Source organism: Orbicella franksi, chromosome 11 (assembly GCF_964199315.1).
Source record: "Orbicella franksi chromosome 11, jaOrbFran1.1, whole genome shotgun sequence".
Taxonomy (NCBI): domain Eukaryota; kingdom Metazoa; phylum Cnidaria; class Anthozoa; order Scleractinia; family Merulinidae; genus Orbicella; species Orbicella franksi.
The window spans coordinates 10,979,858-11,004,193 of record NC_138155.1 but is presented as its reverse complement, the minus strand read 5'-3'; the positions used below and the strand labels follow the sequence as shown (position 1 = coordinate 11,004,193).

The 24,336-nt window shown below is 38.7% G+C and overlaps 2 protein-coding genes and 1 non-coding gene across 4 annotated transcripts; 1 reads left to right on the top strand and 2 right to left on the bottom strand.

Moving 5' to 3' along the window:
• The first annotated feature begins 1,393 nt into the window (after window positions 1-1,393).
• LOC145503038 (neuromedin-K receptor-like) lies at window positions 1,394-3,269 on the top strand. Its single transcript, XM_081482464.1, has one exon. The coding sequence runs from the start codon at window positions 1,409-1,411 to the stop codon at window positions 2,597-2,599; it is 1,191 nt and encodes a 396-aa protein (XP_081338590.1). The 5' UTR covers window positions 1,394-1,408; the 3' UTR covers window positions 2,600-3,269.
• A 275-nt stretch (window positions 3,270-3,544) lies between these two features.
• LOC145502987 (calcium/calmodulin-dependent protein kinase type 1D-like) lies at window positions 3,545-22,963 on the bottom strand. 2 transcript variants are annotated; one of them, XM_081482406.1, is made up of 13 exons: window positions 22,740-22,963; window positions 18,417-18,491; window positions 18,083-18,214; window positions 17,823-17,897; window positions 15,855-15,993; window positions 14,876-14,898; window positions 11,318-11,421; window positions 10,740-10,815; window positions 9,581-9,673; window positions 8,311-8,330; window positions 7,346-7,424; window positions 6,878-6,965; window positions 3,545-6,472 (listed from the first exon to the last, which is right to left on the bottom strand). In XM_081482406.1, exons 1-13 carry the CDS (start codon window positions 22,817-22,819, stop codon window positions 6,362-6,364), a joined length of 1,095 nt encoding a protein of 364 aa, XP_081338532.1. In that variant the 5' UTR covers window positions 22,820-22,963; the 3' UTR covers window positions 3,545-6,361. The 2 variants fall into 2 exon arrangements, with proteins under 2 accessions (XP_081338532.1, XP_081338533.1); XM_081482407.1 differs by lacking the exon at window positions 22,740-22,963 and adding an exon at window positions 18,613-18,717.
• Window positions 12,955-13,027, bottom strand: Trnat-ggu (transfer RNA threonine (anticodon GGU)). The gene has a single exon. It is a non-coding gene; the product is annotated as a tRNA-Thr (tRNA).
• Window positions 22,964-24,336: the final 1,373 nt, after the last annotated feature.

The following is a 24,336-nucleotide window of genomic DNA, read 5'->3' as shown; positions in this document are numbered from 1 at the left end:
TGAAACTTTTGAAAAGTCAGGAAATCCAAGATGGCCGATCCAAAAGGGCGCCATTTAAATCTCACGACGCCAGTTACCACTATGCTATGCTATGCTTACCTCCAAGAAGCTGTTTTTAATCTTGCTATATACCTGTCTAAACAAGTAATAGAACTTAGCTGAGCGCCAACTAATTTCCTAAAAGTGGACGGAAAATTTACTAGTTCCCAGTAAATAAAGTTAAGGTGGCCGAACACAGTTTTTCAATCTCCCGCGGTTCAATCTCCTTTTTCTCTAAGACCCTTGATCTTTTGGTCACCAAAAATGACAACACGCAAGTTAACAACACAAACTTCGGATTTTTCATAGCTAGCCTGACGTATGTGCCGTTGCCATGGCAACATAAATAAATATAAACAGGCCTTTAAAGTCGGTTTTGTTTGTTTGCACAAAATCTAGTCGTTAGATTTTCTTTTTCATTTGCATGCAAAAAGATTGTAACAATGCTGACAAGTTAGCACTATTTTAATAATAGTTTAACAGAGGGATCTTTAATTATCACTTCTAGAAACTGGAATATCTAGAATCGCCTCTGTCAATTTTCATTTTTTTTCCGTATTCCGGCCAGTTACTTGTTTTCTAAAGTATTTTCGTGCCAAATTTCGTAAAATTCTAACGAGTGGTTCTCGAGAAAGCTACTCCGCATTTAATCGCAATTTTTTGGCCCTCTACGCATGCGCTGCATTTAACTGGGTTCTTTCGCAAAAAGAGAAAAATCTGAGAATTGCTGGGTTCTTTGCATCGTTACCTTTTTAACATACATTTTTGATAAAAGAGTAAAGCCGTAAATGCACTATGTTCAATTATGAAGGAAAAAAAGCACAGATAGCGAGGGCATTGACCAAGTAAAATGATCGCTGTATCGACGCCAAGGTTGCTTTGTGTAATCCCTGTGCGCGCGCTGAATGGCATTAGCAAGAGCGCGCGCGGAAATTGTGTTCGGCCACCTTAACTACTCCGCAACATTTTACAAGCGCACTGGTTACAAGAAAGAAAAATCAGAGCACTTTCATGCTCGTCCCCAGACACCTGGCGCTGGCGAAAAGGCTGAGTGACACTGGTTTGGATAAATGGAGGGGTTTTATTGGCAACAACAGTATTAAGACTATCAGCACAGCAAGACCTGAAGTCCGATCTATATTTATCAAGCCATGCGGCAAATTTCACAAACACATTAAGTTCGCCGGTACCCATTTATACACCTGGATGGAGAGAGGCACTGTGAGAGTAAAGTGTCTTGCCCAAAAACACAACACAATGTTCCCGGCCAGGGCTCGAACCCGGACCGCTCGATCCGGAGACGAGTGCACTAACCATGAGGCCACCGCTCCCCCCCCCTCTCCCCCCCCCCCCGATCACGGTAAATAATATGAAAATTTTTTTCAACTTTATTTTCAGATCTTGGTGTAAACGATCAGTCAGAACAATGTCTAATCTACCGTTCAACGTTGCTGCCGTGTCTGTGTTAACAGCCGCGTACATCGTTATATTCCCAGTGGCGTTGAGCGCTAACATTTTGCTCATCTTCGTCATTTTTAAAAGACCAGCCATGAAAACAACCATCAACCATTTGCTTGCAAACATGGCTGCCGCCAATCTTCTGGTAGCTGTGTTCATCATGCCGTATGCTGTACGGTATCTGTTCGCTGCGGACGCATGGTTTGGAGGGGTGCTCGGGCAGATCTCCTGCAGACTGGTCCACTTTGCCTATGCCATATCCATTGCGGGCTCCATTCTGAGTCTGATTGCGATTTCACTGGACCAGTACTACGCCATTTTATTTCCCATGAAGAGGATAGTGGTTATAAGAAATACCAGATTTATCACAATGGCCATATGGATATCATCTGTTATTTTCATGACACCATACTTGGCCATGTACGGGGTAAGAGAAATGGCTGGTCAAAAGCAGTGCGTTTATATTGTTCTCGATCGCATTATAATGGAAATCCACTTTTCTTTCGTGTTCGTTTTCTTGTACGCCTTTCCTCTTATTCTCATGGGGACATTGTACATTCTAATTGGACGGAAGCTGTGGTTTCGAACTATTCCAGGCAACATCCATAGTATTCACAGACAGGCGGCTGAGCTGTCAAAACGTCGCGTCATCCGCATGCTCATCATCGTCATAGCAACGTTTGCACTATGTTGGCTTCCTGTTCACGTTTTTCACATGTGCACAGCTTTCAAACCAGTACTCACGAGAAACATGGCTTCCTATTGGTCGCTGCTGATTGTGTTTATTGGACATGTGAGCAGCGCTCTGAATCCTTGCCTGGAAATTGCCTTAAACAGGAAGTTTAGAGGAGAATTCTTTAAACTCTTGGCAACTTGCAGAACATTTTCGATGTGGTGTTTTCGTAAGAGAAGTGAACGTCGAGGATTCAGAGACTCTCAAATAAACATGCGCAGAATGGAATCTGTTGAGAATATCAAAGATCGAATTGCAATGCGGAGAGGAAGACTGTATGATCTAAGCAGTCAGGGGCAGACTTTACATTCTTCTCCAATTTCTATGGTGCAGTTTTCTTTCTACAACAATGTGGAAACTGAAAGTTAAAAATCTTTAACCCCGTTTAGACCGGACGAAGGGGAGGTGAGAGAATCCACTCACGAGGACTTGAACTGTTGACAAGTTCTTCAATAATTAAAAAAAAAAAAAAACGTCAAACTTTGTATCTATATCTGAAAAGTATCCGGAAACAATTTGATATCAAATTTTAAGTAAAAACCTGTTAAAGCTTTATATGTAAACTAAAGGTTACCAGGTCGTCGTTTTACACGGCAAAATGTCCACACAATTTGTTATCGCGTATCATTCCTTGCATACGGTGACTGCTCCCGCGCAGAACAAGCGGCAGTCCAAACCGAGCCGTCCTACCGAAACGACACGATCATAGTCTTTTTCTCCGCAGCTCACAAAAATAGATAATGCTTGAGTTGCTTTGGCCTCTTCTCATACTTAAATCAAGAATTCTAGGTTTAATTTGACGAGGAACAACATACTTTTGTTCAAAATAACCAACTACCAACTGCCTCCTACCTAACAATACTCGACGAGTGACGAGAAGTTGCCAGACGCGGGCGACACATCTTTGGCACCAAAATTACAAGGTTCGGGACACAAAATGTTTCACATTTTTCACTTCTTACAGTCTGAGATGATTATAGGAATGTATGCGTGCGAGCCACGATTGTTTTTGGAAAATGCGAATTGCTTTCGACACTCACGTGAAAACCGCTCTCATCCTCGTTTAAAAGTTGAAAAGATACCTTTAAAGTTATTGAACGTTTCTGCAGAAGTAAGACGTAAACCTTCAGCATTTTTTATTCAAAAAATGGTCCAAAGAGATTTAACCAATCACAGTTAGAATTTCTTGTCGTACAATTCAAGAGTCATTTGGCCATCTGTACTTTTGGTTATTACCAAGAACTGGGCACAAAATTGCGGTGATTCTTTCTTCTGTCCAACCCAAAATGCATGCGCACACACACATACAAAAAAACTTGCCGACAATGAAGAAGTGAAGCAATTAATACAGCCAGCCATTTTCTTATTTTTCAATTTTTTTTTTTTATAAAGTTCCTTAATTAATTTCAGTACAAATTAAGCTGTCATTACTACAGCAACAATTACGTAAGTAAGTTATTTGTAATCGACTTTGCACCTGTCATATAAACATGACATTATCTCATATATATAACGAAACGCAACAAAGGTATACAAAAATTACTAGATGTACCATTGCCAGGACACCTATTGTTCTGTTAATTAATTCAGTTAGGTTACGGATGCCACAATTTGAAAAGAAGCATAAGACATGTTCACCTATTTAGCCTGCCAGGGGGGATCTCAAATTGCCACTTCTGATCTCAGACTTTTGTTGCATACATCATACAAGCAATAGGAGTTAAACTTTGTTAATTTTCCCAAACTTGATCATGCAAGACAGTTTCTAAACAAAAATGGCGGATCCAAGATGGCGGAAAATTCTGAATTGTGCGACCTCATTTTGGCTTCATGTGATCTTTTGATTGACACGTAATTATCACTGAGGTAAACAACTTTGGATGCTTTAAACATCATGTAAATTAAATGAGACAATAGTTTTGGAGTACGTAGGAGGAGCGGGAAGGGCAGAAAGAGCTGCCCCGGCTCCAAAACCCTACCAAAGCCCTGACTAAACAGAAAAGTTCTTCTTGACCAGCCCTGTTGCTTATTTCCTTATTATTATTACCTACTTAGAGTTCTCCTACCGTTGTAGCAATATTTTGAGATTTCTTCCATTTGAAGGCTATTGCGTACAGCGAAACAAGTGACTTAGCACTTACACAAAGAGACATACAGCTCTTTTATAAAGTTGTACGTTCTCCAAGAACTTATCTGCAAACATTGGCCTGTCTTAAAAGCACAACCATTGCCTGTCATATGTTGAAAAAATTAAATAATACAAGCAGTATTTCATAACTATAGGATCTAAATCTTTGTGGAGTTAAATATTACAAAAAAAAGTTTGAAAAAAATTAAAGTTATCCTGATCGATGCGCAAAATTTGAAACCTCGTCGTCACGCTTCTTGTGCAAAGCGTTGTGTGACGAAGGAACTTATTTTTCCAATTGCTACGTTTGATATTTAGCTATTTTCATTTTGCTTTGGCTTGCTGTTGGGTCTCCTGATATCTTTCTCCCTTTGCCTAGCTTTTCAAGATGATGCCAAGAAAACGTGACAGTTTTCAACTTCCATCGTCACATTAGACGTTGCAATTTATTGTCTTCGGTGCATAAATTAGTGAGCAGGTTGTTCGCAAAACGATAACCCACTTCCAGGATTGTCAAGGAGATGACAAGTCTCCAGTCACTGGGCCCTTCAGTTATGATTTCACGGCTGATTTTATTAGTTTGAGTTTCCCCAACCGAAAGTTTGTCTTGTTTCTAAGCCCCGAAAGTAATCAACGAAAATATATCTGCGTTTGCAGGTTGAAAAGCAAAAATTAACTCCAATGAAAACATGTGTCCAATCAGCCTTCCTTGAAAACTTATAGAGCTGGGACAAGTTATTCAACACCGATTAAATCGTTGATGCTAACTCGGAGTTATTAAGAGTAAATTAAGATATGAATATCTGTCCTTCAAAACAGTTTTCACTGTTTTCATTGCTATGCTTATTTTAACTTACTTCTGGACATTGTCCCAAGTTCAAAATGTTGAAATGATTACTAATTGTTTGTAAAGTAAGCCACGCAGGCTAATTCGCATTCCACGCTAATTCTGGGTTAGCCGTTCATACCGCGGGCCCCAAGCTCACAATTCAGGTTGCTAAGAAACAAACAGTATCTCCATGACAACCAACTGATGCCACGAGACCTGAAGATCTCAAACTATATCAATTTCATAACTACTTAAAGTGCAAGTGCATTTGACAGAAATAAGATTTTTTGCTTGATGGAATCTACATGAAGTCATACCGGTAATATAGAATCGGAAAAAAATGGACATCGGGTTTTTTCTTCGCCGCGTTTTAGCCCTCCGAAAACGTAAAATTTCACTCTAGTTTGGTCAGAAACTGTGTGGTCTAGGGCCTAAGAATCAGGCTGTGAAATCAAAGCAAGAACGCAGGTCTCCTTATCTTACTTGAAAGTTTACAATTTTTGAACCACTATTGGAACTACGCCCGAACGTCTAATGCCTGATACATTTCACTATTTTTTTTTCTTTTTTTAAAATTTTTTATGTTTGGCTTGAAAGATATGTCGACCTACGTTCTTCCGTTGACGTCACGGCTTAACTAGACCAAGGCCTCCACCTCACGCTGTTTCTGACTAACTGGAGGTGAAATTTCCTATTTTCAGATGGCTAAAACGCGGCTTATAAAACACAATATCCATTTTTGTTTTCGATTTCCATAACAGATCTCGTCTGGATTCCATCAAGTAAATAAAAAAAATTATGTCATATACACCTTAAAGCTGCGCGTCACCTGTACGCGAGGACACTTTACTAGCTATTGCTATTCAAGCAAACATAAAATCGGGAACTTTATGCTCAGCTTACGGCGAAAATACCTCTTAATCCTCATACATAGTTTTCGTTGTCTTTAAAATTATCACAAGTAATTGGTGCCTAAAACAAATCGCTAGACAAAAAGAGCAGAGCTCCATATTTTTCTTTAAAAAATTAGGAGTTATAATATATCTACACGATCGTAAACCCCTGATCTCCTGGAATCCAGGAAAGTCTCGTTACCAGGCTCTCTCTTCCCGTCATCCTCTGGAGCGATAAAACAGAGACCCTGGGAACTAGGGTGGGTTCGGACCAAGCTGGTTTAGACATCCTTGGCGTTGTTGTTTGATTCATCAGGTTTTGCAGATCCAGATCCAGATCCGAGTTGAAGGTTTTTCATTCGATTGATGGCTGCCGTCGCGTTAAACGCTTGCTGCAAGTTAAGAGAAATTTTGTCAACTCCTAATTCCGTAATATTGCAACACTGCAATATATGAGCTGTGCTCGAGTTCTGATTAGGTAATCACTTTCTACTCAGTATTTCGACACTTTTTTGGAGGAAACACGATTACGCCCGTCACAAAAAAATAGCTAGACAGTACTGTGTGTTTTTCTTTTTAGTTTATCCCAAGCCTGGTTTTTATGCTGCTCGATCCATTCTATTTGTTACGAGTGAAGGACTCTCAAAAAAGCCTTACAGGAACTATGCATAAATACCATCGTAAACTTCTCCTCAGGTAGAATTACCCATCCCTCCCCCGACCTTTTCGCTACTAAAGACAGGGCCCCAACATCCTCTGTTTGACTTAAATCTTAAGAAAACTTTTCTATACATCACCTTCCACTTTGCCTTGTAAAAGTTCTTCTTTATTTGTTCACTAACTGACGCGTGAATATCGCGCTGGAGGGCCATACCACCGGAAATCCTGCAAATGAAAGGTAAAAACGTTGTCACGCAAAGTCACGCCGCCGCGTCGTCGTTCTCCTACTTCCTCACAGACGGATCCGCCATTTGATGCGTAGACTGCAAAACAGCCGCGGTTTTGCGAACACGTGCGTTCTTGAAACGAAAGGTCTGGGGCGAGGATCAAAACGGCGTTACTTTTTTTGCGCCTTACGCGCCCCTTGCAAACCTTGCGTGACGACCCTAATAACGGTTGCGGAGGAGACATCCCCCTCCCTTGGGCCACATGGGTGGCGCCGGCAACGGGGAGGCGTTGTGTGACAAACAAATGCAAGGTTGTAGAGTACGTAAAGAAACACAAACACGTGCAAGGGACATACTGGTATAATTAAATGAACATACCATGGATGAGCGAGAGCCTGCTTGCAGGTGTAGCGCCGTTTAGGGTCAATTTGTAATAAACACTTTATGAAATTCTTTGCTGACAAGAAATAGAAAGAAAATCAATGTCAAACTACGAAAAAAAAACCGTTTCCTCGCAAAAAGCGTAGTAAGATGTAAAGGGGTGGTAAATGGGTGTCCAGATCACGTTTCACGGAAACCATAACGGTTCTTTTCAGTACCAAAAGAGAGCCACCCCTAATGCAACAGCTAAAGTAAAAGTTGCCACATGTAGGTATCCGATTAGCCTCCGATTGTAACTGTCCGAAAAAAAGAAAGAAAAATCGCATGAAGCGACCAGGAATAATTTCTACTTCCCCCTCAGGATGGGATGCTAGTCCATCGCAGGGTTACTCCCAGCATTAAATTCGCCGGTACACATTTATACACCTGGGTGAAGAGAGGCACTGTGAGAGTAAAGTGTCTTGCCCAAGAACACGACGCAGTGACCCTGGCCAGGGCTCGAACTCGGACCGCTCGATCCGGAGATGAGCGCACTAACCATGAGGCCACCGCGCCTCCCACACTTTTATATTGTAGTCCCATCTAAAACCGTAGAAAGTTCATTTATTTTTCCTAATTTATGATTATGATTATGATTATGATTATGATTACGATTAAAATCATGATTATGATTATGATTATAATTATGATTATGATTATGATTTTGATTTTGACAGGAAACTAGTTGGTGTTCCGATTATGAAAATTCCTGAGGTCGATAAATGGTTCATAACGTGCTGTATAAATTAGTCAGAACGAAGAAAACTATATTGATCAATATACGCTGTCGAAGCCACGCTTTGTTTTCGGTTTCTATAGGACATAGCAATCACCGTGTTTTTTCTCTACGCTTTTTGGTTTCGGACACTGATAACACAACATACCATACCCGAACAGACCAAAACAAGTTGAAAACTACTTACCTGAGTCTGAAATATCATCCCTGCAAATTAAATATACCAGTAATCAATTAGAAGACATGATAGGGTAAGCAGCCCAAAACAAAACAACCAGGCTCAGGTTGCTCGAAAGGTGGATAACGCTATCCACCGGATAAATCACTATCGCTCCAGCGGATAGCGTGGTTTGTATTGTTAACACTTATCGACTGGATAGCCTTATCCAGCCTTCGAACAGCTTAAGCCAGTCCTTTTCCCCAACTGGTCACGTGACCATAGCGGTATTCGCCCCAAACGCCCTAGCCCTCCTTCAAAAGCTAACAACAGACTATGCCAATTTTCATTCTAACGAACCCTTCGGACCGTGATTTAGTGTCCTTAAAGAGGCATTTCAGGTGATCTTCTGTAAAATACTACCAGGTTGCTTTGCGCATGGGGCGGTGGGCGTTGACCGGGTGTAAAGGAAAGAGTCAAAAACACTGGGTACGAGTCACGCAAGCCAACATGGCGGCTACCATATTCTCGCATGCAGCTAACCAGTACAGTACGACCCAAATCAGCCCTAACTTAAGCTAACCGAAACGCCACTCAGGCTTACCGGAGTGCTGTTCAGGCTAACGAAAGTGGTATTTAGGCTAACCGTGTGCTGTTTCGGCTAACCAAAGTGATATTCAAGCTAGCCGGAGAACATTTTAGTGTGGTGCAATTTCTGTCTTCAGCCGCAATTATATTCTCGAAGGTAAGTAATTTATATTTACACTCATTTTAAAGTTAATTAGATTTGTTATTGCACTTTGTCAATTTACTCAGTTGTCCCTTGCCAGTTTCGGAAAACCAACTGAATCTGAATTCAGTTTAAAATCAAAAGTTAAACATGTCGATCTAAACAAGAGAAATCACCCATGTGACCAGGTCAGACACTACTATAAAAACCTGCCTGCAAGAACCTACATTTTTTGAAGTCTGGCAAGGTAGGTTCTTGTATTTTGGGAAGGGGTAGTTATTGGCAATTTAGTCTAAATAGTTAATTTCTATGAAGGAGTATTTATTCACAACTGGATTGTGTATTTTCTTGTAATATACAGATGGAATCTTAAGTCACACTCCTTGGATAAAATGTTTATCATGATCTTAACTGCAACCCACACACAAGAACCTGCTTGATCTTTCTTGGTTATGAACAGGTTCTTATATTTTTGGGTATTAAAATTTCTGCCAGCAGGTTCTTAAACCACCAGGTTCTTACACATGGATTTTTACTGGAGTGAATGTGTCCAAGAATGTTACTGCTTACCAATAAGGTGAATCAAATTCATATTCCCCCCTCATGATTTGCGCAAACAGATTTGCATCGCTATCATCATAGAAGGGAGGATAACCACAAAGTCTACAAGCAAAAAATACAAAATATTAGTCAAACTAAAATAAGGCTGACCCTTTACAAAATAAAACATGCATTGTACAAGAAACAGAAAGACAAAATTAAAACAGTAATTATCAGTTACAGAATTTTCCCATGATAAGCCACATAATTTCCAAAGCTATAAAATACATGATTGTAAACTAGAGGTAACAATTTCCTCTAGTTATAGATTATGAGTGCATTCAATAAATTAGGCAAAGTTGGCATTCTGGTCCACCGCAAAGGTGTAGAGGTACATGCAAAGCTAATGAATTTGGGTAGGCCACAGGAACTCAAACGAAATGTACAGCACATGGTTTGGCGATGATGTAGTTCATTTTCGCCCCTGCAGCAGGGCGGCCAAATCAGTGTTGCAAGATCGTACCAAGGAGAACCGTCCCATGAAACTTGGCTGAAGTCTGCATTAGGACTGCATTCTATGAATGCAATGAAAGCCAAAGGGGCCTTCCAGATTCAACTAGAGAAAATTCAATCTGTGTTTATCAGTGGTTATTCTGAATTTTCAATAATGTGATTGGCTCATGCAAGGTGCAAGGTACAGAAATGGTTAAGAAACCAATAATTATTTTGCAAATGAACTGATGATAAATGAGCTACTTCTTCATAATTTATTAGTCTAAACACCATGGTCAGTGCATGAAAAGTGTTTCTGGCCTGGGAATGTCAGCTGTATGCCTAACTGGGTGGTATTTCCAGATGGCTTAAAAATTTATTATTATTTTTTTCTTTGAAAGAAGCATTTTTAAGTAATACATCAGACAAAAGAAACTGCAATGTTTTTTTGGTTTTACAGTTCACACCGGGAAGGGAGTTCAAACTACAGTGTGCAGGACCAAATTTTTGACAAACTTTGAGGTGTGTTTCAATGTACATGATTCTTATCGATCAAAGCTAAACCTAAGAAGAAAATGGAGAAATAAAATCATTAAAATCTTAATGCCAATTAAGATATATCCAAACTTCATCAAGGAACTATGATTTCCTTTGTTTCAACATGATAGATTGATGAGTCTGAGTAGAAATTACTTACAAAATGTAACAAATAACTCCGACTGCCCAACAGTCCACTGCTTTTCCATAAGGTTTCTGTTTCAGAACCTCAGGGGCTGGAATTACAAAAACAAATCTCCTTAACTGCAATATCGAATAATGTATTCAACAAAATTTCAACTAAGTTATTCATTATCCCAAGGAGTCTGGAATTTTAAATTCATTTGGCTGTTTCAATAAGTGAGGGTATCTTTTGTGGAGTTCAGACAATTTAGGAAAATTTAAGACTAGTTAACCTTTTCTCAGAAATTTGAAAGTTGCATTATTAAAATTCAATATACCAAGGGATCTCGCGACTTCCTTAGCTTTGCAAAAATCATGATCCAGAGACAGAGTAAAAAGAAAAAGATCCAGAGACAGCTGCATTGTTGAAAAATCGAGACTGCCAGACGCACATAACCACTAAAAAACTGAGACTGAGACCCATGAAATTCGACAAAATCTTTGCAAGACCCAGAGTTTTGTAAGGCCCATTTGTCACCCCTAGACCTGATATCTATAGAACACAATGTTCTGGACATCATATTCTGCAGTATTAATTTGATTCCATGAACCTACCAACATATCCAGGTGTCCCACAAGCGGTTGCCATCACACTGTCATCTTCCTCTGTCTTAGACAAGCCAAAATCACTGATCATTATTTTAGAGTCTTCATCAGGACTGTTTAGATGAGCAAAAATACAGTATAAATAATAAGCTACAAATAAACCAAGTCACAGCAATGCTAGGCTCGATTTCTGTGGCTCTATCAGGTCCGGTTCCTAAAGAGCAGCTGGTAAGCCAGCCAGCCTACAACAATACTGACAGTAAAAACCCACTTGTAAGAACCTAGTGGTTTGAGAACCTGCTGGCAGAAATTTACCATGATTTTACATACCCAACAATATAAGAACCTGTTTAGACAAACAAGATCAAGCAGGTTCTTGTATGTACATGGGTACAGTCAAATTATGATAAACATTTAAACCTAGGAGTGTGACTTTCAGATCGCAAATTTACTTTGAAAGAAAATACATAATACTGAGTTGTGAATAAATAATGCACATTGACGGACCAAATGATTTATTAAACCCACGTTTATTTATTTTTCTGGTAACCAGCTCATATAACTCCTTCATGACTAAGAACCTAATTAGGTACCTACTTAGCCTAAATTGCCAATACCTACCTCAAAATACAAGAACCTTTTTTGCCAGACTGAAAAAAAGTGTAGGTCCCTACAGGTGGGTTTTTACTGTACTTTATATACTGGAGTTCTTCACTGGAAACTTTGGTAAAATGCTGCTAACTTTAAGACCTCTTAGCTTTGAGTACTGCGACCATTCTATCCACTGTGATCAGAAAAATACTTATTTTGTACTGTAATGGGCAGAAAATTTAAAAAGCATAACCTAACAGATAATTTTAATGTGCAAGATTAACACACAAAATAATGACATGACGGAATGACACTACGGATGAGAGACACTGTGGGATACAGGTGTACATGTTTGTAAGGGTATAAGGGTAAACCATTGCAATTATTGAAGGCATTATTGAGTCCGTCACCAGGAACGTGCAACTCCCATACAGGTCTATTTTTGGGCTTCTTTTCCCACAAAATAGGTCAGTTTCAGTCTACATGAGGGCGCATCAGTAAGGGAAAAAACGGCGGCCTCAGGTGGACATGTCCACTTAATCTTCCAGTGAAATGACGATGTCAGTTAAAAATTAAGTCTCTGCTTGTGATTGATAACTGAGGTTCCTGCAGAGGTCTGAATTCACAGTAAATTGAAACTAAAAATAGATCCATTTGTGAAAATGCTGTGACAGGAATATGGGGTAGTTGCATACTCCTAGTGATGGGCTCCTGTTGAAGGCTAACATCTGTCAAGTCAGTGACATTCAGGCTAACCTGACACCAGTTAAGCCAACTGGAGTGGCACTTAATTTAAGCTAACTGCAGTGCCATTTTGTCATTTCCTGTTTCCATCAAGCATGCTTAATTTCAACTTTAACTAATGATGTATCAGATCAATTAAGTGATGATTAGATTTACCAATGACCAAATTATAGCTTTTTATTAATAATTTGTTTCACAAAGACTTCAGTTTCACAAGGTTTTGACAATGTCTCATGACGACAGTGAAGAATGATCATCGCAGTAAATTTTCCAATTTAAGCAATTGGAAAGAAGAAGCCTGAAAAAAATCAGGGCTTCAACGGGATTCGAACCCGTGACCTCCGCGATACCAGTGCGATGCTCTACCAACTGAGCTATGAAGCCACACATTGGGAGCGAGGTCAATTAATTGAGTTCATGTCTTCCCGTGAGGAGTGAAATGATGTGAAGTTTATATGAAATAATTCATATATGAACTGCGGTTGTAGATGACAGTGAAGAATGATCATCGCAGTAAATTTTCCAATTTAAGCAATTGGAAAGAAGAAGCCTGAAAAAAAAATCAGGGCTTCACCGGTTCGAATCCCGTTGAAGCCCTGATTTTTTTCAGGCTTCTTCTTTCCAATTGCTTAAATTGGAAAATTTACTGCGATGATCATTCTTCACTGTCATCTACAACCGCAGTTCATATATGAATTATTTCATATAAACTTCACATAATGTCTCATGACATTGGATGAAAATGTACATCTATCTCATAACAATATATTTCATTAACAAACTGCCAACTATAGGAAATGGAAGGAATCCAATTAACAAATAAAGAAGCCTCGACTGTGCTTTGTTCTGTTGTAAAGCACGCAGGAAGCAGTAGAGCTCAAAAGAAGTGTAGGGGAAAACACGAGACGTAGTCGAGTGTTTTTCCCTACTTCTTGAATGCTCTACTACTTCCTAAGTGCTTTACAACAGAACAGAGCACAGTCGAGGCTTCTTTATTTGTTTTATGATAAAGAATCAGATAATTTCCCCATGCATTCGGCTGAATTTTCAAACCAAATTTTATTTTCCAAACAAGAAAAAGTGGCGTCAGCCTTGCACTGTTCTCTGATAAAGCACGCTAAAATAAGCCAATCACAATCCTTGTTAGAATTGTTCAAATAATTTGATTGGCTAATGAAGTGACAGCTGTCAATCACAAACTGGACTTCAGCTAAGCTTTGAGTTTCGAGTAGCTTGAGTGGCTTTTGAGAGAAGAACAATGCATTCAAAGTTCGCTTTTACGTTAATTTTTAAATAAAGAGCTAAAGGCAAGTGAAGGTTTATAGTCCAGAGGAATTCGGCCATATTGTGGCCCATGAAAACGAGCACTTTTCCAATGGAAATTACGAAACGCGGAGCTCAAAGCTTGTGGATGAAAATGCGAAATGCCGAGTTGGTTTTGAAAGGATCTACAGTTATTTACGGCTTGTAGCCGCATGCAGCAAGATTGCCCGAACTAGCGTAAAAGTTAGAAAGACTTAACGGCTCCCACTGGTTCTACTCCGAGCACAGAAGAGAACATCAGAGCAAGTTTTGCACTGACCACTCGTCGGTCTACTTTGCTGAGATGACTGGAGAACAAGCATTACTACACTGCATGTAAGTGTTGTTTGAGCAAATGAGCATTTTTAATTGCAAATTTACAAAAATAAAGTTTCTCAGCATAAACAGAGACAGTTCAATTGTTGTTTTCTGTCGTTGTTTTACTTCTTAGAATAATTTCTGGCTTTGTAACAAATATAATGTCTTTATCGAAGCACTGTTTAGGTTGAGAATTTGTTTATTTCGCTACAGCTGTACATGTTTTGTCGGCGGGAATCTAGCAAAACTTGTTATTTTAGTACAGCTTTAACACTACTGTTAAGTTGCTAACAATGGTCTCTGTGAGCCATATTTACTGCAGAAAAATAGCTCGCTTCCACTGCATTTGTCTGAGTCACAGGGGATGTTTAATTTGGGTCAAATTTGTCAAAATTCCGAAGCAAAATTTTGGAAGCCAACTTACCGTCATCAACCCGTGCTCTGTTCTCTGATAAAGCATGCTGTTTCAGCCAATCAGAGCGTGCGTTATAGGGAAACTTTATTATAATTAAATATATATGTGAAACAACCGATGGTCATTCAGTGACGGAGACGAAGATATATATATATATATATATATATATTTGTGTAATAAAGGCATGTTATATTTACCTGTCATAAAGAAGATTTTCAGGCTGCAATGAATAAAACAAAGAAGTCATATGATAACCCTTCACCACAAATAACAATTAAGATATGTAGAGTTTAATGTGTTCCTAATATATTTATACTTGCAGGGGCCCCCATATGGTGAAGTCAAATATAAACAGGATACACACCATGCAAATTGCTGGAAGTTTGACTTCCATTCAGATAAACAACAATTGCTGCTTTGTAAAATGAATATGCTTTTGTGTACATGAACAGATCCATGACTCAAAGTGTATCAATGTTCATGTGTTCCTGTGCTGCAAAGCAAAGTTACAGTCTGTATGTTAATGTACTCCAGTTCATTAAACAGGGACATAGCATACATTTTTCACTGCAGGAGTACACTCCAAATAGAACCTTAATCAAGCAATGAAGGTGCAAGCCACCAGGGAGGTTAGGTGAAATGCCCCTCAGGAAATTTCTATTTTGGGGAGCTTGGGCATGCCATTAAGGAACAGTTTTGTAAATCAAAACTTGGGGAAATGTTGAGTATGGTATTTACATGTAGTAACTTATCTTGTTTAATTATAGGTCAACCTTTGTGTTAACATTTAATAGTAGAATTAATTTATAGGAGAGACTAGAGTCCGTCAAACCAGAAAATCTAATAATTTGGGATACTTATCATCTAAAACTGGACTTCCAAAAGTATGCATGTGTACATATATGTTATGCAAATGCATGATTATGGTTACTTAATGCCGCTGCCAAATCACTTCTAGCACATTAGCAATTGATGCACAAGGCAACACAAGAATCAGAGGCAGATCCAGGTTTTGAGCTATGAGGAGGGCCCGGTTTAGTTTTACTTGCCCTGCCGGCTTTTCTTCCTTCAGTCATGTCTTCTTTTTTCACCAAAATAAGGTGGGGGGGGGGGGTAGGGGTTGCTTATATTGCTTGTTTCACTGCTAAACAAGGCTGAAGCACATGCTTGACATACCTTTAAATCTCTGTGCACAATTCCTTGCCCATGTAAATAATCAACAGCTCCTAGAATTTGTTTTATGAGGTCACTGGCATCCTTTTCTGTATAGCTCCCTTTCTCCACTATCCTATCAAATAGTTCTCCTCCTTGAACCCTGCAATAAAAAATTAATATCAGTATTCAAGTAGTGGGGAGACTGTAAGTCCCAACCTGTTATGTGGTAGTTGTCTAAAATTAATTGAAAGTGTTCCTCTCTCTCCTCTTCCAGTTTTTTCTTTTTTCCTTTTGTTGTTGTTGTTGTTTTTTGTTTCGTGTGTGTGTGTTATTTTTGTTTTTGTTTCTGGAAGTCTGAATTAGAGACAGAGTGACATCCCACCATCCCCTCCCCCTTAGCTCCACCAGGCCATCCCCATCCCCAGTCACTCCCCCACATCACCGACAAATTATTATAATTTATGACAAGCGATTTTGGCTGAAATAATGAAACCCCTTTGTACTATTTCTGATATTGTCAGACGCGGCCAGAACACAACATCTAAAGGCAGCAGTTTATAAATTATTCAGCGTAATTCAAAATAAATCAGAAGTATCAGTACCTAGTTTGTCCATTTGCACATAAGATCGGAGCTTTACAATCAACTTTAATTAAGCATGTTTCTCCAATTATTACTTGGGAACCTCCACACGTCCAATTAACAAGAAATTTGAATAAAATAACGAGTTCCGCAGAACAGCTGCAGACACCGCGGTTGAATTCGATCATTTATTAACAGATGCTTGAAAGAGAAGTTGTAACGCATTTAAATGAGTTAACACCCAGAAATGTTGACAGTTTAAGAGGCTGGCCTGAAAAAGTTGCAGTGTTTTTCGACGAGATGAAGGAAAACAATAAATCAGTCTTTACGACCCATTCTCAAATCTTATCAACGGTGTATAATATGTTTCACTTGCGTAGTGAACGGATTAATCTGTATTATATTTCGACGTATCTTGCATTTAGTTTGTTTTCGCCCCCGCAAAGAGAACCCACAATATTTCAATGGCTCGAATGAGACACATCGCTGAGATGCGAAGTTTTTCTTTATCAAATTGTTATCTGACAATGTTTTAATCTGCCTTTGAGGAGTGCTGTAGTCATTTCGAAGAAACATCTGTTTACCAAAGTGGAAAAAAAAAAAAGAAAAGGCTTAGCGTCCAAATGTTATTCATTCCATCCGGCAAAAATTCTTCGAAGCTTAGATGGCGCGTCGACGCAGACTTTGGAATCGCTCTACACTCGTGTGTTTACTTTTCTATTTTTTTTTTTTGACAGCTCAACCTATGATGAATTTCACCGTCCAAATTAACTGCCTATTAACAAGGGCCCCTTGGGATTGAAAGTTATTCACTCCACATAGAAAAGAAAACAATAAGGAGCGAGTGGCATCAAAGGATGAATAGATTCTGAAGCCATCTCAAGGCAGATTTACTTTAGTAACCACATTCAAACCATTTTGGTGCAGTTCGATTGACATAAGAACGCGTGTCCGCGCGGATAGTGTTACTTGCAAAAGTTCGATATCCGATACGACCGGGCCTGGCGTGCGAAAAATATCTATCCGAGTGAGACAAATCGGAGATGATCGCACCTTCAATGCCGCAATATCCATAAAACATAATTGTCTTTTTTGTCACGAGAATTTCACAACAACAGAGCAAATAAAGAAACTGCAAAAATCATATGAATTGAGTCAACAGAACACATGCTGCGGTGTCAGAAAGAAAAAAAATTTCCTTCATACTGTTTCGCTCAGGTTTTTAACCGCCCCTGGAGTCGGCCAAGGAAATCAACTGACTTTATCACACCACGCTGCCTAAACCCTGGTACAGTATTGAACGAATGCTTCTCCAATTTTATCATGAAAGACCCATTATTCCAAACGAAACGTAACACGATGCGAAGTTTAAGAACGTTTACACATTTGGAAACTTATCTGTACTTACAAGTCCATGACTAAATAGAGATGGGTCTTGTTGTCGAATATTTCCCACAGTCTAATTATGTTTGGATGATTCACTCTGAGGACACAATAAAAGTATAAAATAATCAGTTATATGACTGTGCAAAGAACATGTAATCGAGCAACAGGCAGAATTGGCGATATCGCATGAGCAAGCGTGCAACACGAAAATATTTCCTGGCTCAATGAATAGCCATTATTGATCACGATATTGCAAAGACTGTTTATTAGTAATTGACTCACTTCTTTAATATAGCGATTTCGTTCTCAACCGCTTCCTCCTTGCCCGAAAGGTTTCTCTTATTGATGCATTTTACAGCGAATAATTTCCTGGATGATTTTTCTTCGGCCATGACAACTTCGGAGAATGCGCCCCTGAAATGAAAAAGTTTACAGGTTCAGCAGGAATACAATCGAAGTTCACTCGAAATATTTGGATTAACTGCAAACGAGTCCCGATAACTTATTATAAACGGTCTACTATATGCGAAGCGGCGCGCAGTAAAGTCATACGACGTTGCTTAAAGCGACGTCAATTTATCTGTCACAAAAGAAGATAACTTCGGAGGCTACTTACGTCCCCAGAACATCTCGAAATTCGTACTTCTTGGTGATCTTCTCGTCGAATTTTTTCTTCCCAAACAGCGGCATTCTGGAGCAGGAGAAATTAGAAAAACATTTAGAACAAGTCATCGAAGTCGCCCGCGAGAATTGCCAGGTTGTCTACAAGAACGAGCAGCATTTGCCTCACGACCTAAGCTAAACAAACACACCTCGAATCTTCGCTTATTTACCAACACTTATTATAAATCTTCGACTTCAAAACCGTCGCATACTTTCTTGCATGGATGTGTTGTTAAGAACGCGTGGTACTATCGAGGGTGGGGTGCGGGGCGTTTTTGACGTAATTCGAGAAATAAAATGTAAATTGAAAAAGTCATTATTTATTGTGCGCATCACTGCAAATTGCCAGCCGGAGTCGTGTTTTAACCTTTTTGGTGTAATATATTTTTTTATATATTTCGCATCTTATCGGTGCTATATTTAATGTTGTTTATAACATTTTTTCTTGTACCTCAGAACATTCGTAAAATGAACAGCAATTTTCAAATATTAGAGGAATTAAATTAAGAAATTAGCTAAATTGAGCATAATTACATAAGTCGGGGCTAAATTATTTTCAGAACAACACATTTAAAGCTAAAATCGGTAATTCTGTTTAAAAATAGTACTGTCCAAAAACTCGATTTCCCTTGATCTCCGTCAATCTGCGCAAAATTTTCCCACCGATTGTGCTCTCAAAATTGCACATGAAAAGTAATGCGTGATCCCGATTTAAACTCGTATTTGCCAACAATGATTACCTGCTATCAGTATGCGTATGATTGTTTGGTATAGATATTTTTTGTCCTGTAATAACAGCTGCGAAATTGCATGACTGTTTTTTTTTTTTTTTTTTTTTTTTTTTTTTAAAGAAAAAAAAAAAGAAAAAAAAAGCAGTATGCTAGAAGTTACATAGGCAAATTTCGTTCGAAGCAAGTAAACTCTTTCACCGGAAATGGCTTATTTGCTTCGCGCATTCAAATGGCTTTTCTACACCGCCAAAAAGATTTTCAGTCAAATCGTGTTAGCATTGAGTTTATTCGAAACAAGTTTATTAAAATTGTAAAACACGTGCATTGTTGTATTCTAGTTCTACCGCTAAACTAGAAAATATCTGCTACAAGGGGATCAAAAAAAAAGAAGGAATAAAATATTTGACCCGAACGTGATGTCGATGATCTTATTAATAATCAATTTCATTACGTCAGCGTTTATCAGTTCACGTCATACAAATAGATTTATTTGTATTTCGAAATAGTTTCAATCAATTGATTTTCTTTAGGTTTAATTAGGCAAATGATGTTGGGAATTATGAACATCTGTAAGAAATGGAAGTAAAGCTTTACTAGCATTGTTTGTGTTATATTGTTTCGAGGATTTTTAAATAAAATGACAGCAAGCTAGCTTTGAACCGTGCTAAACAAAAAAAAAAAGAAGAAGAAGAGAAAAGAAAAAAAAAAAAATCAATATTTGCCATCTATCATTTTCAATAAATAGCCAGGGGCATTTGGACTTTTTGCATTTAATTTTAGCAACATGCATGAAGGGATGCTTGGCAATCTTTCGCTGGTTTAGAAAATTCTACTATTTAATTTCCTCGGCCGCTTTACGTAATTGTAGATCTATTTTATTATTATTACTTTTTTATTTTTGAATCACACAAATGTTCGGGCGCTATCCAGTTCCATTTCCGTGACTTTCGAGGTTTAGATTCTATCGGAAAATATTCACTTGTTCAAAGAAGTTCTCGTGAATACCAAAGGAGTTTTCAGTGGCTTGAAACATTCTCTATTTGCGCGACTTAATCCTTGTCTTTCAGGAGAGACTCTTCTGTCTCATTTTGTACGCTTCATCTGTCTATGTAATCTAAACGCATGCTATCGGAGATCTCTAGTATCTGATTGCTTGCACGAAAGCTGATGGTAAAGTTGCAATTGGTGCTTGCAAAAAGAGATAACTGGGTCAGAATTCGCGAGAATGGCGCACACACGCCACGCGGAGCGAAATGATGGACTAATTAGTCAGTGCTCATATAATATCTTCAAGACAAACGCGCCGTTATTGCACAATACCCTACTGATGAAAAAATCGAATAGATCCGATGGTTTCTGTTTAGTATTGCTGCTGTTTCGAGAGCCAACGAGAAAAAGAGAATGAGGTTAAATCGCCCTAAAATATGGTGGCTAATTACCATTTCAGCTAAATGTGGTTTAGTCGGTTGACAGAAAGTCATTTTTATTCACATAGGAAAACAGTCTTGTCTGATACGAGGGTGATATTTTTAGATGTGATTAACAGCCGGCAAGTCTGCGCGCTCGTAATTGATCAGTGTAAAGGTTAAATGCTACAATTTCTTTCTTGCATGTGTTGTTGATTGTATATGCAAATTTCACTCGACAGTCCAAAAGGTTAGCAGTTAGCCCATTATCAGTTTGAAGCATTGCATACTATGGTGTCTGTTTCTTTAACGTCTTTATCAGTGACACTAGAATTAAATGTCAATCTAGAACAAACTTGCAATGAATATCATCAGTAATGTCTTTAATCGCTCCATTTCATCGAAGAAGAACTTCTGTCATTTGCAGCGTTCACGAAAACGAGCGTGTCTCTCGCGCGATCAGGCAACGACAGCATCCTCGGTCGCTCTGACGGTTTCCCTAAACGATCTCTCTCTCAAGCCACAAAATTTTAAATCCAATAGAAAATTAAGCTATATCGCTACTCTCTTCACAAAACTGTTTTTCACTAGTTTCGAAAGTTGTAAATAATGTGAATAAAACTGGAGAAACTTGCAGAAATCTGCACGCTTCTTTGCCATGTAAAAAGACAAAAAAGGAATACCCATTTCCCCTTTCCGAAGCACCCTCTTCCTTCCGGCCCCTCTAGCTTCACCCCAAGTGTGCATGCTGCATTCGGACCAAGTCGCGCGTGACTCGAGAGTCCTCGGGTAAAATGCGAGTTCACGCGCGATTACTTAAACCGGAAATAACCCACAAATGATAACTTTTCTGCGGTTTTCAAAGTTATAATTTTACCATTTATTTTCTATAAAAGATAAGCCAAACAAACGACACCGAAAAAAATAATTTTTACAATTCTTCGTTTCACCTGGAATATTTTACACCGCACTGGGAGATTCTAAACAATTGTGTTATTATAAGAAAACTTATTAACCTATTAAATTATCATTTTCAATTTTTGTAGCCAAAACTTATAATGACGTTTTCTTTGCAAGCCTGAAGCATTCAAAGCGTCAGCAATAATCCAGACTTCATCCACATATTTATAAGGTAAAAATCTTGGAAGATTCATAAAAAGCGGAAATTGTGTGAGTAGATGAAGCCGATGAAAATGATTACTTTTTCTTGTTAATTAATTGTTTTACCTGCGGTTTACCCAAACTGTTTATGGGTGCTAAAAGGTAATTTTGTTTACTTAATTCAAATTCAATAGCATATCGAGTAAAACCGAGTCGCTCGGGCGTCGTTCATTAAAACACATTTGAAATAACCTGTTCCACGCGACTTATCTTCAGCCCAAAGTTCTTTGATAACCGTGGAATTTGTTCAAGGCTTTGCTGAAGGGAGATTTAGTTCCATAAGATAAATTGGCGACATTCATCCGATAAGAAGACTTGAGAATCCCGCAATCTTTGTAAGCTTTGTGTTTACAAAGGCTTTGTTCGAAAGCTCACCTCGTAAACATATTGCAGTATGCTAAAATGTCATGAGTAGTTAATAAATACGAAATACTGGCGAATTATTAATCGAAATATGAGTTACTGTTGCGCGACAGGTCAATTATGTAGACCATGTGATTCCCGTAACTTAAAATTACAAATTGTAGGGAAATTTTGAAAGACAAAAAAGCAATAAGCCCACAATAATAAACAGACTTTTGAATGTAGACTGTGGTATTGAAATTTCCATCGCGTTTTCGCTGAACTCACGAGATTTGATTTTTTTTTTTTTTACCTGACAAGTCTCATTTCAATAAAACGTTTAGCAACTCGTTTTCAAAAACATTTACCGGCGGTCGTGATATCTGCACCAGTTTAGTTAAACCAATATGCTAAATGCTCCTCTTGTAATCGCATATTCTACTTTCTAATATGTACAAACATTGGTAAATAGAATTATCCGTCACAATTCACAAAGATACAAGGAGCGCCCGGCGAATTTCCTTCTCGGAAAACCACCCTGACCTACACGCACTAATGACTCTTTTCGGTAATTATCACAGAAACCAGCGCATTAAAACACTCAAGATCAATCTGGTGCGCTAACATGATACCTACCGCTTCTTTCGAGGTTTTTTAACCTCACGGCCGTCTTCGACATCGGCCTCCCCTTGTCTTGACGATTCAACGTCCGCCATAACTCGCTTGTAAACACTCAAATGGGTTTGTTTGTACGCACGGTTGCAGGCCTGAGTCCTTGGTAAAATATGCAAAATGTGCTTGAAGAAAGAGATGAAGTTTTAGTGCTTCAAATCAGCGCAGACAGTTTGCTTTTCCTGTCAACGATGGGCTTTGTTTTCACACTACTTCATCTCATTTGCTATGCATGATTTATTGCAATCAACGCACCGCGGGTCTCCTTTTGACAAAGTTCGGGACAGTTTGCACCTGGTCTGGGGAAAACTAATTTGCCGCTTTCTGTAGTGTAAATAAACCACCCAAGGATGTTACAGACGTCAGTCTCTATTCATTTTTCATAAGAAATTTGATAGAAACCTTGTGGAAGAACTCGTTTGTGGACACAGTGAGTCTTGACTGGTCGCAAAATGAACCTCGCTGCTTCAAGATCGTTCTTTAGATTGCTTATACGCATATTTTGAATGAAAGAAACTAAAATAAATTTACTGTTAAATGTTATCTTTTCAGTTGATCACAATTAAAGAGACCCCGCATTGCCCTGTTATAAACCATGAGCGCTTTTAATTTTATTTATTTATTTATTTATTTATTTATTTACAACTGAAATTGAGTTTTCAATGATGAATTCACAAACCGCGAAGACCTTTTAAAAAAAATAGATATCCCACGTAGTATGGCACAAAGATAAACCTTTTAAATCCCACATTTTACAATAAACGTTTTGTAACGATATCATATCAAATCAAATGGGTTTATAACGCGTTTTAAATCGTAATCGTAATGTAATATTGACCATGCGGGTTGCAACAGTCCTTCGTTTTGATACTTGTTTCTGTCCTGTACTTTCGATTTTTTACTTCATGTCCTTCGTGTTTACGATACCATTTTGCGATCCCGAAAAGCCGATTACAACTTATCCGGTGGATTAAAAGTTAGCCCAGATTTCAGTCGTTCTGTTTGCAGTGCAGCTTCGAAAATTCGTTAAACGACCTAAAGTTTGCGGACGATGACCGGCTAAATGACTCGTACACCAATATATTGGCTGCGAGACTCGCGTGTTTTTCGCGTGGGCTAACACACGCGCGAGAAGAGAGCTTCTCGCAGGCCTCAGTATGTGAGGCCAACAAAAGTCTTTGCCACGCTTATCACAGGTAACTTCTATCACAGAAACTTCGTTTTCAAAGTGCTTTCCATCAGACATACATCCTGAAACAAACCCTTTCTGTTATGAGAGATAAACTGAATAAATATTTATATCAGAACGACGCGTGATGGTAGTGGTGGGTTATCTCGAACCCAGATCTCCCAACGAGATTAGGTGGTGGGGGAGGGGGTGGGAAACAGTGTTGTTTGTCTTGATTTGTTTTCATGCGTTTATTTTTCCAAAGTGTTAGTGAAACTGTTTATGCAATTAGCTCGTTTTTAAATTAGTTTGTGTCAAATACAAGTCAAACACGTTTACGAGGGTTTAGACCATATTGGGTCAAAATTTTGCCTCATTAGCATATGGCAACTG